This window comes from Haliotis rufescens, unplaced genomic scaffold (assembly GCF_023055435.1).
Source record: "Haliotis rufescens isolate VD_foot unplaced genomic scaffold, xgHalRufe1.0.p SCAF_18, whole genome shotgun sequence".
In the NCBI taxonomy this organism is placed as follows: Eukaryota; Metazoa; Mollusca; class Gastropoda; order Lepetellida; family Haliotidae; genus Haliotis; species Haliotis rufescens.
Window position 1 is genome coordinate 28,470,455 of NW_025963868.1, and position 19,918 is coordinate 28,490,372.

At 42.6% G+C, this 19,918-nt stretch overlaps 3 protein-coding genes and 1 long non-coding RNA gene across 4 annotated transcripts in view; 1 reads left to right on the forward strand and 3 right to left on the reverse strand.

Moving 5' to 3' along the window:
* Window positions 1-156: 156 nt before the first annotated feature.
* The window catches only part of LOC124148914, a 65,176-nt gene continuing 45,414 nt past the window's right edge, over window positions 157-19,918 (reverse strand). Inside the window, exon 2 of the mRNA XM_046520179.2 lies at window positions 157-4,761. Coding sequence (XP_046376135.1) covers window positions 3,689-4,732 — 1,044 coding nt within the window. The 5' untranslated portion in view covers window positions 4,733-4,761 and the 3' untranslated portion in view covers window positions 157-3,688. The remainder of the gene's footprint in view (window positions 4,762-19,918) is intronic.
* Window positions 5,657-11,244, reverse strand: LOC125381554 (putative deoxyribonuclease TATDN2). The gene is made up of 2 exons (XM_048398549.1): window positions 9,023-11,244; window positions 5,657-5,940 (listed from the first exon to the last, which is right to left on the reverse strand). The coding sequence occupies exon 1, from the start codon at window positions 11,242-11,244 to the stop codon at window positions 9,808-9,810; it is 1,437 nt and encodes a 478-aa protein (XP_048254506.1). The 3' UTR covers window positions 5,657-5,940; window positions 9,023-9,807.
* On the forward strand, window positions 6,492-8,404 carry LOC125381555. The gene is made up of 2 exons (XR_007221897.1): window positions 6,492-7,568; window positions 8,367-8,404. It is a non-coding gene; the product is annotated as an uncharacterized LOC125381555 (long non-coding RNA).
* On the reverse strand, window positions 11,278-11,778 carry LOC125381447 (arginine/serine-rich protein 1-like). Its single transcript, XM_048397992.1, has one exon. It carries the CDS (start codon window positions 11,776-11,778, stop codon window positions 11,278-11,280), a length of 501 nt encoding a protein of 166 aa, XP_048253949.1.

A 19,918-nucleotide genomic window follows, 5' to 3' on the forward strand; every position in this document is an offset into this window, starting at 1 on the left:
ATGATGACGTGCATCAACCAAGTCTGCAAGCCTGACCACCCGATCCCGTTAGTAGCCTCTTACGACAGGCATAGTCGCCTTTTACGGCAAGCATGGGTTGCTGAAGACCTATTCTACCCCGGATCTTCATGGGTCTAGTAGTAAGTAAGGATAGGATTTATGGATGAACAACTTTATTACAGTAAAGAGCGACGTTTCGGTTTAGGTTCTACCACCGTTATCAAAGCAAGTGATGTACAGAGTGTGGCTGACAAGCATATATACAGGTAGGAGGCAATGTTTATACAGTAGAGTAGATATTAGATGTGGTTATACTGGAGTGAAGGAGCCAGTTACGTACACAAAAGGGTAGTAAAGACAATTAACGGCGAAGTAATATAAACAATAAGGTTATGGCTGATTGGGGTCCTTGATGAGGGGAGGTGAAATGGGGTTTAACGTCGCGTCCAAGATTATTGCACTTATATAGCGACGTGCATGCACGTGTGTGTGTGTGTGTGGCTGCTTGTGTGTGGCTGCCGATTTATAGTGCTAGCTCACTGAGATACCATTCCGCAGTTTAACATGAATACCCCACTCAGACACAGTATACTGACTCCGAGCCGCCCAGTCCTTGTTTTAGCCCCTTAATGCCGAGCGCCAGACAGGGTAACAACAAGTACAATCTTTTAACGTCTTTATGTATGACGCGGCCCGGGATCGAACCCTGGACCTTCCGCTCTCCGGGCGGACGCTCTACCACTAGACCACGGAGGCGGTCTCCTTGATGAGAACGCCGGGGGTAAGTGAAGGCCCAATCAGCCATAATCCTTTTGTTTATATTGCAAATCAATCTGACCCTATGTCACTGGACAATGGAACGCCACAAGGCAGCATTATTAGCCCAACCCTGTTTTAACATCATGATCAATGATCTTTTTGATCATGTCAACTCTCCTACCCAAACTTCTAAGTTAGCTGATCACGAAGCAATATGGGTAAAGCACAGAGACATTTCACAAATCCGAAAAAACTCAGCCCTGGACGGATTGGATCAATGGTGCAATAAATGGGGGTTTACCCTTTCCAGTGAAAACACTGTGGGAATTCTATTCAAACGCAGGGGGAAAGGTGCTATGATACCCCGTGTTTCCATAAAAGGCAAACCAATCAAATATTTCTTGGGGTGATCCTTGCTCAACACCTCACTTGCTGCAAATATATAGATGTCAAAAAGACCTAAACGTATTACGGGCAATTTTAGGCACATCTTGGGGCACATCTTGGGGCACATCGAGGGACACTCAGCTTAACCTCAACAAATCACGTATCAGATCAAAAATAGACTATTGTTGTGAGGCCTTTCACTCAGCATCCAATACTGTCTTGAGCCGCCTCCACAGGATACAGTACAAAGCCCTAGTGCTAGCCACAGGCGCAGCAACAAGCACCTCACTAGAAGCACTGCAAGTAGAAACGGGGGAACTCCCATTGAAACTAAGAAGAGAGCAGGCAATACTATCGTTCTGGGGACGAACATCAAACCGTTTGATCAAAAGATATGACAAGACAAAAACACTCGAGATGAAGCCCTAGAATGGAAAAATCCCTGAATAAGGCTATCTTGGATATTAGTACGTTAACTCATCCGAAGTCACAATTGTGATGACATTCAGCCCCCAGAAAGTCACTACAAAGGGTTACACCCTCCCTGGACTTTAAAAACTCCCAAAGTTGACACTGCTTTAACATCAGAAGTCACCCAAAAAGAAAACCCAACCCTACTACGATCAGTAGCTATCACTAAAAATCAAACTACCTGGGACCGCTGGGCCCATATATACACTGATGGATCCAAGAATCCTATCAACAACAGTGCTGGTTACGGGATCCATATCCACAGCTCCAAACCCCAAGCACATTCAGTTCGCCTGCCTGATGGTCAGTCAGTATTCACGGCTGAATTGAAGGCAATCCATCATGCACTCAAACTCATACCGGAACTCCCGGAAGCAAAGGCAGTCGTCCTATCAGACTCGCTAAGAAAAAAACAAAGTGGCATCATTTGGCTTTCGTACAATAGCGCGTGCGATCTTTGTGCATATGAAACGATATACTGCTATTTCGCTGTATTTTTTAAACCTGGTTTTTACCAGTCAAGTGTTGGTAGATTTACGTTAGAGTGTATAATTCATTGTCAGTGGAGAAATTGTGGGATATTGCTAACCCCACTCACCCACAGAGGCCATTCTCGAAACAGATCTCAAGGAGGATGCTTAAAGTACATTGTAAATATCCCGAAGATGCAACCCATTAAAATATATCCCACATCTTTTATTCATTTAAAAAGAACCTATCCTCATAAGAAACACCCAACCTAAAAAAATAATCATGTTCTCTCATTCATATTCTGAACTGCTATGCCCCGATCAAACACTTCCAAACGCCAACAAAAACTCCAAAGCGCGATGTCATTAAAATCAGATCTTGTACTCCCATACTATACGCTGTGCGTGAAGATGTGACGACACATCCAAAGAAGGTCACGGCGGGTGAATCCTGGTCGAACTGTGAGTGACCGGTCTGAGGATGCCCGAGTTCTTGAGCCAATCAGATGTCAGCTTTCTAAAACGAATCGGCTTCATTTCTTTCGAACCTCGAATCGGTAATTTCATTTTTTAAAATTTTAGCAAAGAAAACCGCAACAGGAAGCAAACATACCCTCGATAGTATGTAGATGCCATGGCGGTCAGAAACGACCATATTCACAAAACATAGCACCGATTTATTTTTTGGCACCAATAACTCCCTAATTATAGTCATTTTCGAGATACTGATGTCTGATTTGCTTTTGTGCATCGTTCTCTAAGTTGTACCGAGAAAATATCAAGCCCAAACCCTGATTAGACAGTTCAGATCAGATCTTCACGCAGAGAGTGAGTTTCATTCGCATTGAAATAGGGGGCACGGGTGGCCCAGTCGTCTAAGGCGCCGCAATTCGCTGTGCAGAGTTGCGTCCCCTGGACACGTCAGAAACCTATGATTGTGGTTTCGAATCCCGGTTCGCCCCAATTATGTCTCTAGATTTGTCAGCACCATACCCGTGCTCGTGGGTTTCACCGAAGTGGTAAACGTCTGAGACCTGCATCACTTCGGGCTTTCCTCCTTCATTAAGCTGACACGCCGCTAATTAACTGGAATACTGTTAAAAGCGGCGTTAAACCAAACTCACTCACTCTTCTGAAATACTACATTCTAATCAATTTCCTTCCACCTCAGTAAGGGACCGTCATTCACTCTCGACTCGAGATACGGACCTTCCTGGCACAGCCGATTGTGGTTGTCCCTAATTAGTGAGTGAGTGAGTGAGTATGGTTTTACGCCGCTTTTAGCAATATTCCAGCAATATCGCGGCGGGGGACACAAGAAATGGGCTTCACACATTGTACCCATGTTGGGAATCGAACCGGGTCTTCGGCGTGACGAGCGAACGCTTTAACCAATAGGCTACCCGACCGCCCCCTTAGATGTGTTTGGCATGAGCTTAAATTGTAATAGTTATCCATCATTCTTACCCACCGACGGATCACTAACATGTTGGTGGTTCATGATAAAAGAAATACCCACACATTAAAACACCAGGCAAACATTATCAACACGTGATCAGTCACGTGTGACCCTGCTCATCACGTGACAAGTCCCATAATCATCACGTGGTCTTCTTCCAGAAAATATCCCCGGGCCAAGTACTGTAGTCCTTTGTGTCCAAAAGCTGACCCGTAGCTGGGTGATATGGCTTCATAAAATGAGCCGTCAAGAAGTCGATTATCTCCCTTCCATCGGGGTCTTTCTTGTGCGGTCCCCATTCCAGCTGTAGGTATCTGACGTCGACCGATTTGAAAAAGTTATCTCCCCCTAGTAGCACTTTTGCCTCATGGGTCTCGACGTCCAATTTGATGGCGACTTTTTTTAGTTTGAACACTTCTAGAATGTCGTCAAGCAGCACAGCTTGTGCAGTCTCGCCCGTCTCGGACGTCGTGTTTTTCACATACGTCCCGCCGACATTTCCCTCATACGTCCCGAAGCCGACCTTGAACCTGCTCGAGGACAAGGCGTTATGGATAACATACACATCCGTGTACTTCCCAGCGCGCACTGAGCTGCACAGCTTCTGTATATTTTTTAATAAAGGTTCCACAAATAACACCTTCCGTCCTAGCTTGGCAATTGTTAACCCATAAACACCGATGTTCCCGCCAATATCCACGAACTCCAGATCGCCATCTTGTTTTACAACGTCGTGGAATCTCTTGACGTGTTCCTGTTCCCAGACCCTCCCATCGAGTATATTCCCCGACACCCACACATCCATCTTCTTGGGGTGAACGAAAATAGGCAGGTCGCCCGCAGCAGAATGAAGCACCGTCCTTACGAAGTTCTGGTCGCCTTCACACGTACCATCGTCACGTGACCAGTCCGTGGCTGACCTGGTGACCACAGTAGCACCGCTGAGGGAGGGCTTCAACAGGAAGTCTCCATCCCCACCAGGGGGAGCCTTGTCAACAGCAGGTGTCTTGACACGGACGTCGATAGCGCTGACAACCCCGATCGGCTTTTGCTGAACCTGAGAGTTAGGAAATACAGCTCTTTCGTTCTTCTGAGACAGGTGAAAGTAAAGGATGGTCCAGAACGAGGCTAGGACTGCAAGGGAGAGTACCGCGTTGGTTCGGTTGCAAGTAATAGTGAACCTCATCCTGATGCAAGCAGCCTTTCGATTTTCACCTGAAAATAGAAATTCCACAATTTCACTGAAATGTACGTTGTATTCACATGGCGGTATGTGGGCGTTGAAAAGAACAGTATACAAACAAATTTTCAGCTGATGATGAATGAGTGAGTGAGTTGGGTTTAACGCCGCTTTTAACAGTATTACAGTTATTTCACGGCGTGTCGGCTTAATGTGGGAGGAAAGCCCGAAGTGATGCAGGTCTCGGACGTTTACCACTTTGGTGAAACCCACGAGCACGGGTATGGTGCTAACAAACCTAGAAACATAATCGGGGCGAACCGGGATTCGAACCCACAATCATAGGTTTCTGGCGTGTCCAAGTGACGCAACTCTGCAAAGCGAATCGCGGCGCCAGTCGAATGGGCCACCCGTGCCCCCTTCAGCTGATGAAGATATTAGGGCTGCAACGATACAGGAAGGTCACGATACGATACGATACGATACGCATCTCGATATTCTGGTCACGATACGATACGTATCTCGATACACAATGATAAAAAAAACAAGACTTAAAGCATGTCAAGATGTAACCTTTCATGATTTTGGAACAGTCAAAATTATTTTATAATAACAAGACTACTGAAGTTGTTCAGCTTCAAAGTGGAACTTTCTCTAACTTTCCTTAAAAACAATTCAAAGTTCAAACACCAGAAAATAATTAATGTGCTCCATAAGTGATACAACGTCAAAGAATTTTGATGCAATGGTCGAAGAAATTGTTTCTGAAATTATTGTTTTATCAGGAATAATATATTCCAATATCTTGTTACCTTAGTTGCAGCTTTTACTATATATATATTTAAAATAATAAGAACCACAAGTGTAGCATTTTGGTATAAGTGCAATAATCTTGGACGCGACGTTAAACCCAATATCCCCTCACCTCACCTCCTTTGTAAAAGCAGTGGCGTTCTCCAACTATATTTCCTTCGTTATCAAAGTGTTGACGGCACGCTATACATCCTTCCTTGTAATCGCGTCCCGCTAGTAACAATGCCGTCGACCTTATACAGGGTCAAGGTCAAGGTCATTGGATGTGCCCTTACACGGTTGGTTTCACATACACCAGCAATGGATTCCCCAAGCAGTAGGAAATGGTTCACAGTCATGCATCAGGCATGATGTTGTCGTGTCGACGCCTCTGCGGATCCAATTGGACGTAGTACGATCCACTGCGAGGAAAAACAGGTAGATTTAATGTCAGGGGAGGTGAAATGGGGTTTAAGATTCAAGATTATTGCACTTATATAGCGACGTGCATGCACGTGAGTGTGTGTGGCTGCTCTTACTAGTCCGGACTGATGCCGATTTATAGTGCTAGCTCACTGAGATACCATGCCGCAGTTTAACATGAATACCCCACACAGACACAGTATACTGACTCCGAGCCGACCAGTCCTTGTTTTAGTCCCTTAATGACGAGCGCCAGACAGGGTAACAACAAGTACCATCTTTTAACGTCTTTTGGAATGACGCGGTCGGGGATCGAACCCCGGGCCTTCTACTCTCCGGGCGGACGCTCTACCACTAGACCACGGAGGCAGTCAGTTTTAATGTCAGAAGAAAGATCAAATAGAGGACACAAGTTCAGTCGAGAAGCAATCCTCGTTTCCAGGGTATTAAAATCTGCCTCCTATTATGACACTGAGATACGTCTACTTTTACGTGTAAATGTTTACAAATTGTTCATGTTGAATTATAAATATAATATGCATAAAGAATATAAAGCTAACAGTAAAACCATCAAAGAAAAACCTTAGTGTCCAGCCGATGTCACACAAACATCCAACAAGAGTGAGTGAGTATGGTTTTACGCCGCTTTTAGCAATATTCCAGCAATATCACGGCGGGGGACACCAGAAATGGGCTTCACACATTGTACGCATGTCGGGAATCGAGCCCGGGTCTTCGGCTTTACGAGCGAACGCTTCAACCACTAGGCTACCCGACCGCCCCATATCGTAAGAGAAGTGTTGAAAAAGAAAAGAAAATTATTTAGCCAGTTGTACTAGGGTACCCTACTTTGTGCACATTTTTATGTATGTCATCAGTTTTGTTTTAATTCTATTCCATGTTTAGATATTGTTGAAACTGTGTTCAAAATGTTGTTAATAAATACCTAACAATGAATCAACAAAAAATACACCACAAGCAACATGGAATCATTCAACCAAGAATCACCACGACAAATGTATAAATTATTGAAACAATTTTTCTGGTGTAAAATAATCAAGGAAATATTTTACTATCCTGTATATATACTTAATTGATAATGATGAAAATGTTATGAAATAATCAATATTGTATATGTGTTAGATCTAGGATATTTCTGTGTTTCTGTTTATATGTTATTACTCTGCAACTAAGTGCATGATAAGAAATAGTCTACATTGGTGATGCTTATACATTACCCAAATCCCAGTCCTGAAGTTTTATATCAAATGGGTATTGGTAAAGAATTGGTAAAGAATTGTACAAAATATGTAGTACATGTCTTAATAATGAATCTCCACTGACTAGTTAAAACACAGGATCACACAATCAGTTGCAGATGTACAAAGTGCAAAACTAATATTTTTTATATGAAACCAAACATTTTATAAATATGTACATTATCAATTTTGTGTTTTGAAGTGAAATGTTTTTAATGAAATGAACAAATCCTGTGTATCAGAATATATGTATGAAAAACAGCTGGTTCATTAATTTTAGGTTCTTGATCCTGATACCTTTGTCAACCCACGGCATCCAAGGCACATGAGGGAGTTCACAGAACCAAGTGGTCCCGTCGACCCCCCAGGTAAGCTTCATTGTGTATCATTAAAATTTTATACTAAGTTTTCCTAAAATAATTAGATCCACAGCAAGTGCTGTTATAAGTTATTATGTTGTAACAAATATACAATTTTTTATATAACTTTTCGAGAACAGAAAGTAATTTATATTAGGATTCAGGGAAATGTAGGCAACAAAATATTAGTAGTTTCAGTTGTAGCTTTTAAGATATACTTCAATTTAGACTCATTAAGGTGATATCATAATCTCTTTCCAATCACACAGTAAATATGTCAACAAGATTGGTGCCAGTCCAACAGTATTCCTCTCTGTCTGGCCATTTAATGACTGTAGGGTTCACCCCATTGTGTATCAACAACCAATAACATTCCTTTTATTGCTCTAAATTTTAGTTAAATACATTGAGAAGCAAGATGTTAGGCAGTAGGTGTTTCATGCTAAAACCAAGCAGACCTCTGACCCACAGCCCAGAGGGTTCTACTAAACTCTCTGTGGCACCGTCAGCTATAGTTTAAGATATTGTTCATTGTTCTTGTAAATAAAATTGTAATTAGTCTCTTGTGACTCTGGCTCTTTTGCTGACTAATACCCCCAAGAAAACCAACAAGCCATTACAAGCCCTCCCCCCGAATATCCCATGTTCACTCCCTAAGGTGCATATGTTTTGTATGTTGGCAACTTTGAATATTTGATACTTATAACATTAAGGTTATTGCAATGACGTATTGACTTTCATGTTTGTTTATGAGCGAAATAATAAAACGGTTGAATGTTGTCAGTGATTATTTGCATTTCATTTCAGGAACCAAGAACAATGGCCAGGCAAAGCCGATTGACTACTTTGATCGGCAGTTGTCTGGTCCAGGTCCTGAGGGGGAAGATTTGTACACCCTACTGGCCAATGAAACAAACAAGTATGCCTACAGCTGCTTGCGGGACCACACCCTTCCTCCACAGTCAAGACTCCAAGAATAGGAGCCGGTCAGAAATGCGGGCATTTCTGGACCTGGTACTGCTGATGGGACTGGTGAAGAAACCAACGATTTCCTCTTACTGGAATGAGGGGCTCACACACAGGTATGCTATTTAACACTTATAATTTATTATGACATATAATGATATATTCATGACATATATTTTTAATGTCAGTTAAGCTATATCATATCATACCATTGTTTATGATGTCACAAATTGGTAACATTGCATTTCATAGCAATTTCACTGAGGATTGAGATTTCATGTTGTGTTTTTCCTCCTTTCATAAGTAGGCTTCATCAAATGATATATTATAAGATCAGGAATTTTTGTTATACTGTAGTGATTTTACTTCCGCGAACAATATGGTGATTAACTGCCCTGATGGTTTCGCCAATTAATAGTATGATCGTCCGGCACGATCTGCGTAGTGTTATTCTAAAATGCGGTCCGCGACTGTTAGCTAAGAACTAGGGATTTTACCTTTCTCGAAGCTTCGTTGCAGACGATCCCTTTTCCGGCAGCGCTCGGCCACGTGCACCTCGGCCTCGGCTGCCCGAACACTTCCGAGGGAAACCGAATGTCTCCGACGGAAGTAGAGATCGTCTCACACAACACTCCTCCCTGTTTTCTAAGCTCGGGTACATCCGAGGACGTCCGTCATTGCTGAAGGTCCTCCCCCATCTTTTCTGCTCAGGCACATCCGGAGACGTCCGTCATTGCTGGAGGAACACCTTATTTTTTAGCCGCTCTGGCACATCCGAAGACGTCCGTCATCGCTGGGAGGGATGCTTTAATATTGCTGGAAAACCTTACTCCACACATTCAATCATGCGAGGCGTTAAGGGTTTGTACCCATGAATGGACACGGGTACTTGATTAACTGTGTCAATATGGAGTTTCTATATTCTTGCAACCTTAATCCACACATTCAATCATGCGAGGTGTTAAGGGTCTGTAGGTTTAATGGTATCCCCACAGCCTATGGCATCAGATAATTTAAGATGCAAAATACCCATGAATAGACACGGGTACTTGATTCACTGTGTCTTGTATTTCCTTGTACTAGTTTTTAAATCCTTGCAGCCCTACTCCACACATTCAATCATGCGAGGTGTTGAGGGTTTGTACCCCACAATTAGCATCGGATAATTAAGATGCAAAATACCCATGAATGGACACGGGTACTTGATGGGGTGAGTTGTTTATCGTGGCTGTACCACTTTCCTGACCCCCAGGAGTAACCCGGGTGTCCTTATAGTCACTTACTAGAAGTGGTACAGGGCTTGGCTGTTGGCTGTGGTGGTGGCGAGAACCGATTCCACTGTTGTCCCACGGATCCTTGATACCAAGTAGGCCACCTCGCCTATATCATTGGGGGTGCTGATCCTGTTATTTCTCGGGGACAGGTAGGGTGCATCTGTCTCTAGGAGTAGCCTATCTTCTGGTACCCTCCTTACAGCTCTCTTTTGTTGAGATGTGAATCTCGCCACCATTCCAGAAAATCCAAAGTAGGCCCTGGGGAATTTGACCAACCAGGCCTCTAGAACCTGGTAATCTCCCCCAAAGCAATGGACATGAATGGCCATGTCTGATACACTATCTGCTTTGGATTCCTGGCAGTGCCTATCTAGGATGCCTATAGCAAGGCAATGGGCCACAGCACCAAAATTCTTCTTCTTGTCCATTGCGTTGCCACGGCAATGGACTACCACCGGTAGGCCTGATGGCTTGAGTTTAAGCAGGCTTTGGAACACCTCCCTCTGTCGCACCCAGGAGGCTGGAGGGGTGGACTGGTCGATACCGATCTCCCCTAGGGCGACGACTTGAGGCTGTTTCAGGAGGTGGCAGATCTTCTCCTTGATAGCCTGGTTAAATTGGTCTGCCTTCTTAGGATGCAGACCAATAGCGTGGTGGATCCTTGTGTCCTGGCCTGTGACCTTAGGATATGTGTCCGGGTCACAATGTACGGACACCACACTAACCAACTGAAATGGTCGATCTGGATGTTGCTGGGGTCCTGGCTTTAGGGTGTCCTCCAAAGACCTACTTTCTAGGTACTTGCCAAACTGTCTAAGTTGGAGACGATCCAGATGACAGTGAGAGTCAATGGCCTGAGGTGAGATGGGACCCGCAAGGGACTGACCATCAAACTCTGAGGCGCCCTCATCCAAGACGAGGACGTCCAAAACCTGCTCCATAGCTGGGGATGGCATTTCCGGTGGGGTCTCTGCCTCCATAGGACCCTCCTCCTCTTGTCTGAACAGTGGCTTGGCTGTGACCAGTGCAGTGGGTCCGACCTCCTTTGGGCTGGTCACACTTGCCAGTGACTGTAGCTGTGGTGCCAAACCAAGACTAAAGAGAGCCTTAAACCTGGCTCTCTGCTCCTCGGTAAGCAGGTTGAGAAGGTTCCCAACGACCCTCCAATGAAGGAGAACAGCCACCGAGTTCACCGGGCACATGGTGAACTTATTGGGACCCCCAAGAGCCAGCTTGTGAGAGAACTCTCTCATCCGGGTAAGACCACTTGGGGAAATGGGATATTCCTCCAATAGGTCGGAGCCATTTAAATGATCTACCAGGTCCTCAGGAGTAGACCCGGGACCGAAGATCTGTTTGGCCAGCCAGATCAGTCCTGTCTGGGCCTGAACCAGACGCTTCACCTCCATTTGTCCCTCATCAAAGCACTGGGGCAAATGACTCATCAGGTGTTGCCTGAGATGCCTTGTCCGTTTGGATCACCCCACCACGAAGCAAGGTGAGCCCTGTGCTGACAGGGATACGGAGGTGGTTTTGCCATGATCCTGTGTCAACCCTGGCTTATGGTTCCTGATGAGCTTTCCAGGGTTGGTCGGGGCTAATGAGGTCTGGATCACCAACCCCAACCTGTCCGAGGAAGTGACAGATACTTTCCTCTGTACAGGCTTTCCCTCCATGATGGCCCCCTCTGGCTTCTGTCCATGGTGGTACAGGTGTAGGTCACCACGCCTTGGGGACCCCCCTCTCCTGTACGTGATAGTCCGGTTTCGTTGGGGGGACCTTCCCCTTCTTGGACTGGGTCCTCGATGAGGTCTTCGTGATCGTTCACTCGTGGGTACGCATCTCCTTGGCGAACGAGACCTCCGAATGACCCTCGACCAGGACACTCTATGTTGAGGATGCCTTGAGGGCGAACGTGAGCGGGCACGGTGTCCCAAGCAATCGCGTCTCCGGATAGAGCGTGAGCGGTGGTTCTCCATGTCAATGTTTGGTTGTGGTTTTGTTTGGGTTTTTTTTGTCTACAGGTGCCTGCAAGAGTGGGAAACTGTATATTAACCCTTCCATCATTTAAGTATGTGCATGGGAAGACCACGCACATACATTTTCAGTTATAGAGACAATAGTCACAGAAGTAAGAGTCCATTGTTTTAGACTCTTCCTCCGTGACCCCCACACACTCGCCGTGATACCATTCATCACAACCATCACAAGCGATCATAAGTGTACCATTGTAGGGTTTCTGGCACTTACAGTATAAGATGTCAGTCTCTTTTTGGCCGACATCAGACTGGTATTCCACCTGTGTATCCTGTGTCATCCCCTGTTTGGACTCAAACTTGGCTTTTGCCCTCAACACCCATGCTGGAATTTTTCTATCCCGACACTGACGGAGGCGGTCATGGTGGACAGTAGAATCTCGGTTCCTGTATCGGATGATAAACAGGGTGGGTGTTCGTTTCTTGACAATTAGAAAGGGACCCTTCCATGTGGGATGCAACTTTTTGCACTTCCCTACCTTCACAGCGGTGTCCATGACATACACCAAATCTCCTTCGGTGTATGTACTTTCATTGGTTTTCAAGTCATAATCTCTCTTCATTCTTTGTAAGGCTGTTCGGAGATTAGACCTGGCCATCTCATGTGCCTCCTGGATTGCTCTCTGTAAGGAATTCACATACTCTGGCAGGGAGTTAGATACATGTTTAACTGGGGATCCAAACATCAGATCAGCTGGTACATTCACCTCTCTTCCAAGCATCAACTTGTTGGCTGAATATCCTGTCTGTCGGTTTACAGATGACCGTATCGCCCCTGCTAGCTGTGCTAGGTACTCGTCCCATCCTGCTTGTGACTTCCCTACATGACAGCGTATCATCTGGAGTAATGTCCTGTTATACCGTTCTACCTGTCCATTAGAAGACGGACGGTAGGGTGTTGTACGGGTTTTGTGAATGTGTAGCAAGGAACATATTGACTTAAAGAGTTCACTCTCAAAATTACGGCCTTGGTCCGTATGTAATTGGAACGGATAGCCAAATCGAGAGAAAAACTCCTTGATAGCGGCTTGTGCTGTCGCCTCCGCCTTTTGACTTGGGAGGGGGATGCACTCAACCCACTTCGTGAATTGATCCACCATCATCAATATGTACTGATTCCCTTTTTTGCTTAAGGGCAATGGACCAATAAAATCCAGGTGCACCCTTTCCATTGGCGCGCCTGCATGGAAATTGGTGATTTTCGCCCTAGAGTGTTTAGAGGGTTTCTTGTTCTTACTACATTTCTCACATGTTTGGACATATTCCTGTGCCTCTTGAGAGCATCGGTACCAATAATATCAGGACCTTAGTCTCTCTCTTGTCTTTGAGATTCCCATATGGCCTGCTGCGGGAATGTCATGGACATGCTTTAACACTTCTTGCTGGAGGGTTTGTGGAACAAGGAGCAGTTTGTTGTTGGAGTCCTGATTACTCTCCCGGACCACCAGACCCCGGTGATCTCGTGAGAATAATTCTTTGTCTATCCAGTAGGACTTTGTTGCTTGGCTTGCCAAAAATATTTCTTGTTCAGATGGTATTGTTTTATCATCCAACCATTGATGGAGAAAGGTTAGTTGTTTGTCCTTTCTTTGGAGCTGCCTTAACTCATCCAGAGAATATCCAAACCTTGGAGTGGTATCCTTCTCTGCATTAATGGTGACCTTCTGAACTTGTACGTCCCTCGGCTCCGGAAATAATTCAAGATTTCCTGTTTGTGTGTCAGTCACCATTACTAGGCGCTGAACACTGACTTCAGGCTTTGGACAGCTCTCTAAACAAGTCTGTAGATGTTGAGTAAAATATGTACTTGATGTACCTAGAACATTCCCCTCTGTTGAAAATGTTGCTTGTCTAGAAGTTGACTCCAACAAGAGTTGTCTCACCTTGGCTTGAGTGATGTTTCTCCTTGACAAGGGTATGGAATAATCAACTTCTTCCTGGAAGGCTCCCCAATGTTTGTGTGTTCTCTCGCAATATTTGCAGCCATTGCATGGGAGTGATAGGGGCTCCACTGTTCCCTGATAATAAGGGCAATTGTCCTTCTCAGGAATCCGTGACAATCCATCCGCATTGAGGTGCTTGGCACCAGGTCTATGGAGTACTGTCATGTCATACTGACTTAATTCCTCAAGCCAACGGGCGAGCTGTCCTTCCGGTGATCGGAACCCTAGTAGCCAGGTGAGACTGCTGTGGTCTGTTCTTACTGTGAACGGCCTACCCAACAAATAATGGCGGTACTGTCGGGTAAACCGTATCACTGCAAGCAGCTCCTTGCGCGTGGTGCAGTACCTTCTCTGTTCCGGTGTGAGACTAAAACTGCCGTAACTAATTACTCTCTCTTGACCATCTTGCACTTGTATCAGTTCCGCTCCAATGGCCCAATCTGAAGCATCTGTATCCAAGATGAAGTGGTCTTCCTTGTTGGGCAATGCTAACACCGGTGTTGACGTAAGGGCAGCTTTTAACTTTTTGAAGGACTGCTTTTGTTTTTCCTCCCAGATAAAGGGTTTTTTTCCTGTGAGGTTATACAAAGAACAAGCCAGCTCAGCATAATTCTTGATGAATCCTCTGTGATAGTTGGCAAATCCTAGGAATCGCTCAACTTCCTTTGTGCAGGTGGGGACGGGCCAGTTATGAACACATTCCAGGCTACCTGGGTTTACTTCTAGCCCATCCTTGCTGACCACTCTGCCTAAAAATTCCACTTTCTTCTGAAACAGCTCACATTTTCTAGGTTTCAGCTTCAGATTGTATTTCCGAAATCGCTCTAATACTCTCCTCAGATTGATGAAGTGGGAGGGTATACTGGTCCCATTAACCACTGCATCATCCAAAAAGGCCAGGACGATGTCCCAAGTCAATCCACTGAGGACGAGTGCCATAACTCTAGAAAAAGTGGCCGGGGCATTGCAGAGACCAAAGCCCATTCTGACGTGCTCATACAATCCATACTTTGTTATGAATGCTGTCTTTTTCTGGTCCTCTTTACCAATCTTGACTTGCCAATATGCTGAATTAGCATCTAGTTTGGAGAACCATTCACTGCCTGCTAGCGTGTCAATACAATCTTCAATCAAGGGCAGAGGGAACACGTCTTTGACCGTAACGTCATTCAGACGTCGGTAATCAATGCACCAACGCACCCCACCATCAGACTTGCGAATGAGAACTGGAGCTGAAGCCCATTCTGACATAGAAGGCTGAATAACGTTGGCTTCCAACATTTTTTTCAAGTGTGCCATTATTAATTTTGCTGTGGAACGGCCGATGCCAGGCACTGTGACCAAATCTTGAATTTCACAAAAGTTAATGTAAATTTTGTCTTCTGCCATGGTTTGATTCAATTTTGAAGTCCTAATTCACTTTATGAACAAGATGGGTTTTTTTGTTGTTGTTTTTTTCAAAATCTATCGCAACACACAGCAGGTGTGGGGTCCAAACTTCAAATTGTTGAGCAATATTGTATTTTGCAAAAAATATCGCAAAACTCAGCGAGTGTGTGATCCCAATCTCGACAATATTGACGATTCCTGTGTTGTCTTGTCACCACAGAATATTCAACAGATTTCAATTTTATTATACGATTAATCCACGATGAATAGGTATCACGGTGGACCAAACGTGGTAATAAATCAATCTCACACAAAAATTTCGTTCAGAAAATACATATACATACAAACAATCGCTCGTATGCAAAGTATCACGGACGAGGGTAAAGGTCACGAGGTCAGAGGTTTTGTTGACGCTCGCAACAGACTGTCAAAATTTCTCAAAATCTGCCAAACACGTTAATTCGCGTGGCACATGAATGAAAAATGTTTGAGACATACATATAATAGCATATAGCATCAATAATTACAATATTTGCCGTACAAAAAATGGAAAATATCTTCCAATCGTACGACAAAATTTTCACTTCAGATCGGCAACGGTCAAAACAATCAAAATGGCGGCCCGTTCAAAAGCAGAAATCGTATTTTTGTTCGCAGCGCCACTGTAGTGATTTTACTTCCGCGAACAATATGGTGATTAACTGCCCTGATGGTTTCGCCAATTAATAGTATGATCGTCCGGCACGATCTGCGTAGTGTTATTCTAAAATGCGGTCCGCGACTGTTAGCTAAGAACTAGGGATTTTACCTTTCTCGAAGCTTCGTTGCAGACGATCCCTTTTCCGGCAGCGCTCGGCCACGTGCACCTCGGCCTCGGCTGCCCGAACACTTCCGAGGGAAACCGAATGTCTCCGACGGAAGTAGAGATCGTCTCACACAACACTACTCTGGTTATTTTCGTTAAATTCAAACATTTTACTTTTTATAAAATAACAGTAATATTTGTAGAGATTATTTCATACATTAAGCTTATGATTTCTTTCAGACTTTCCAGGGCCTAGATTTTCGAAACGATCTTAGCCCTAAGATTGTCGTAAAGTTATCGTAAGGAAATCGTAGGCTATCGTAGCCTATTTTCGAAACTATCGTAGCCCTAAGATATCTTAAGTTTGTCGTAAATCTAAGATAGCCCTATACCTGTCGTAAGTTTATTTTATCTTCATCCAAGATGGCGGCATACTTTTCCATACATATTGTGCCAAACAACTAGTCCGCTTTACGTTCAAACATTGACATTTCATTTGGTAAAACTGAGTGATTCAAATTGACACTTCGAAAACAAAAAGAACGCATCATGGATTTCGCGTCAAAAAATTTCTCAATCGCGACAGCGATCCACATAACTGTCGAGTCGATAGCTTACAATATATTTCTATCCGAGTCCATGCAGAAGAAGTGTGAAACAACATACCTTTTCGATAATTTGGGAGGGATAAAAAGGGAAGGTGTCGGCAGGCTACAGTAATGACCGTGACCTCATTGATAACTCAGGGGGAGCTAATCTTAGTTCAAACTCTAGTTGAGAGTGGTTTCCCTTTGTACTCGCCCGGGACACCTTGCTCAATGGTACAGTTTTCATAAAGCGCAGAGTTCCGCTGTTATCTTTTCTGGATCGCATTTGTGTCAATGCTTTAGTCTTTATTTTCGCATTTGATAAAATTATATCAATCTACATATGTAAAAATAACCATAAAGGTTTCGCATAAGTTTTTACATCTAAAATCGTGTGGGACGGGTGGTTTTAATAATTGAATTTTAACTATACAGTGTAGTATTTATTGACTTAACAAGGAAATACATGTGATCAAATATTTGTTTTCAATATCTAATATTTTTCTTGCAAAAGTAATTGTAATTTGTTTCGTTTTAAATTCAATACCTATGTTATCTATATCATCTTGAAAGACAAATATTTGAAAAAAAAATGATTAAAAACTGTTTGTTGAACAATTGCATTCTTTAAAAACATTGATTAACGGCATATAGATGTATTCAAGTAAATATAACAATTTACTGAAATTTTGACAGTAAAAGTTAAGCACAGATTTTCGTATCGACAAATCAAATAAAAAATGGGTTCCCATACTCGTTCTGGTTCTCGTCAAAATGTAGCATAGTTTGCAAATTCCAAATATGTTCGCAGAAAAAAAAGTTTATTGAATGAAATATACTGATCAATATAAAATACACATTTTCAACACAAAAATCTTTGCATTCAATAAACCGGTTTTAAAATATTTTGGTGTTTTTAATATTTAAGTCTACATCTTCCCGTTTTATGTTTAAAATATATATATATATATACTTGAGACCATTCAAACAATAAAATCGTTGTCACGTTTAGGGTCAACGGACAAATACTAGTAAATGATCCTCAGCAATGCTGTCAGACAAGCCAAACATCATTGAACTACGTTCTGGAATAGATTTGACACATTACAAAGTATTTCGCTCCTTAGTCAGATTTAAATGAAATCAGACAAATCAGTTTATTAGCTCAACTTAATTTAAAAGGATAGAAAATGACTACATTATATGTATGTTCACGTTAACTTGTGGCTTGTTCCATGAGACAACATAACTTGACAATTCCGAAATTATCTCTCTTTGCGAACGAAAATTAGTGTCACTTATAAATTTTGAAAAGAATTATGGACCTATATAGATAAAAAATAATTTCATCATCTAAATACTTATAGCTTGATGTTGTATTTAAGTCCTTGGTTAATTCGTGAAATATATTGGATACATAAATAACAAAAAAACTTAACAAGCTTAGATTGTCATATAAACTTGCTTGTGGGTGCGCAGCTTCCTGAACATTTTTTGTTTTGAGTGTTTCCACGTATAATGTTGGTGTTTACACTAATATAAACTTGACTTTTGACATAAACACTAAAATATACAGTATACATCACTTAACATCAGACTTGAACACGCATGTTAAATGCTGAACGCATATGCTGTTCGATCAAAGGTCTCGTCATTGTCATTTAGAATAACGTCCCTTACTTTTGTCCTTGACTTTGTACGCGATGTGTTTGTATCATAAAGTTCTGCGCGGTCACGAGAGGACCATTTGAAGGGAAAATTGTGAAGTATCTTTTGGCACATTATTTCCATTCTAATAGCTAAAGTGTGGTAACGCTATACTTATTGATTATAACATTTTTGGCTTTAAAAAATGCTATTGCATGGCACACGAATGCTTTTTGTGTTCGGTTAGTCATGGCATCTTTTATCATAAGAACAACACGTCTACATGTAGGACATATGTAGGATTGTACAGAATTTCACTCAAATATGTGCATGTTAAACAATGTGACCTGACAATGTGATCATGAATTCCGTGTCACTTATCTATGTTGTTGTTATTGTCAGCAGCTGGGAAATCCCCGTGACGTCATTGGGAAACACCTCGCTTTTTCAATCTCTATCACAAATGAGTTCCTTGTCAGAGTTACGATAGGTATCGTAACTCTGAACGATCTGCGACAGGTTTACGATAGTTTCGAAAATCTATCTTATCTTAGCCTTAAGATATCTTATCTTTGAACGTAAGTTGTTAAGATTTAACTTAGCTAAGATCGTTTCGAAAATCTAGGCCCAGGACACCAGGCTTCGGGGAGGTGATGACAAGAGACCGCTTCCAGTTGTTGCTCCGCGTGATTCATGCAAGTGATAACAAGGAGCCAACTCCACGAACACAGCCTGGTGATGAGCTCCTCAACAAGTCATTCGCATCAAACTATCGGTATGTATTGTTTTAAGTGAAGGTAAGCAAGTTTATGTGTATTACTCCAAGATATCTAAGCGATCTTTAGTTCAACAGTCACTGTTGTTAACCATAACTTATATATTACTCTAAAATTAAGATTAATTTATAAACATTTTGCAATAGGATGGCATTAAGTATTAATCTGAAAATTAAATTCATCTTATAAATATAGGGGATACCGAAGTGCACCCCAAACATGTGATTCTAAATGATCAGCATGTAATCATTATTATGAAATCAAAATGTCATTACTTTGACATTTACTTTGGATTTGTTTCTTGAAATTTGATGAAATATCAATGAAAGATACTTTTCTTGTAGGTTCAATGACTGGTCTCCTTGACCTTCCAGTTAAGCTTATTGAGCTGATCTGAATATATCTTCCGGTCAAAGAATTAGTTATAGTCTGACATTTAATTAGTTGTTTCTTTGTGAAGTTATAGAGTCCTGAGCAATAACTAGTTACATACAGACAACATCTATCTATCCGTGTCTTTAATGTCACAATCCACCTGGGGATGCCTTGGGACGGGTTTTTAAAAAAATTAAAAAAACAGTGTCTCAGTTAATTTCATGTTTGTGAAATAATTTTTTGTTCAGTGATTCATTATTAAGGTGTTGATTAGAAGATGTGTCTAATTCTTTTTTAATCCATTTCAATTGGGATATACATTGATATCTAGACTGGATAATACAAATTGCACCCCGGTCTCACCTACTAAATCAGATGAATATAGTCATTTTTTTACCTAACACTCAATGAAATTTTGGATATTATTCCCAACATAGTTTATTAACATCGCCAATGTGTAACTGGTCTTCTGCGCTGATTGCAGTGCCAAGTCGCGCGAATTATCGCGAGGAAATAGTCAATCGGACAATTTGACAGGATGGTCAAGATATCACATGTCGT

Coding starts and splice junctions, on each gene's coding strand:
- LOC125381554 (XM_048398549.1), bottom strand. CDS start 11,244: ATGAGTCATTTGCCCCAGTGCTTTGATGAGGGACAAATGGAGGTGAAG.
- LOC125381447 (XM_048397992.1), bottom strand. CDS start 11,778: ATGGAGAACCACCGCTCACGCTCTATCCGGAGACGCGATTGCTTGGGA.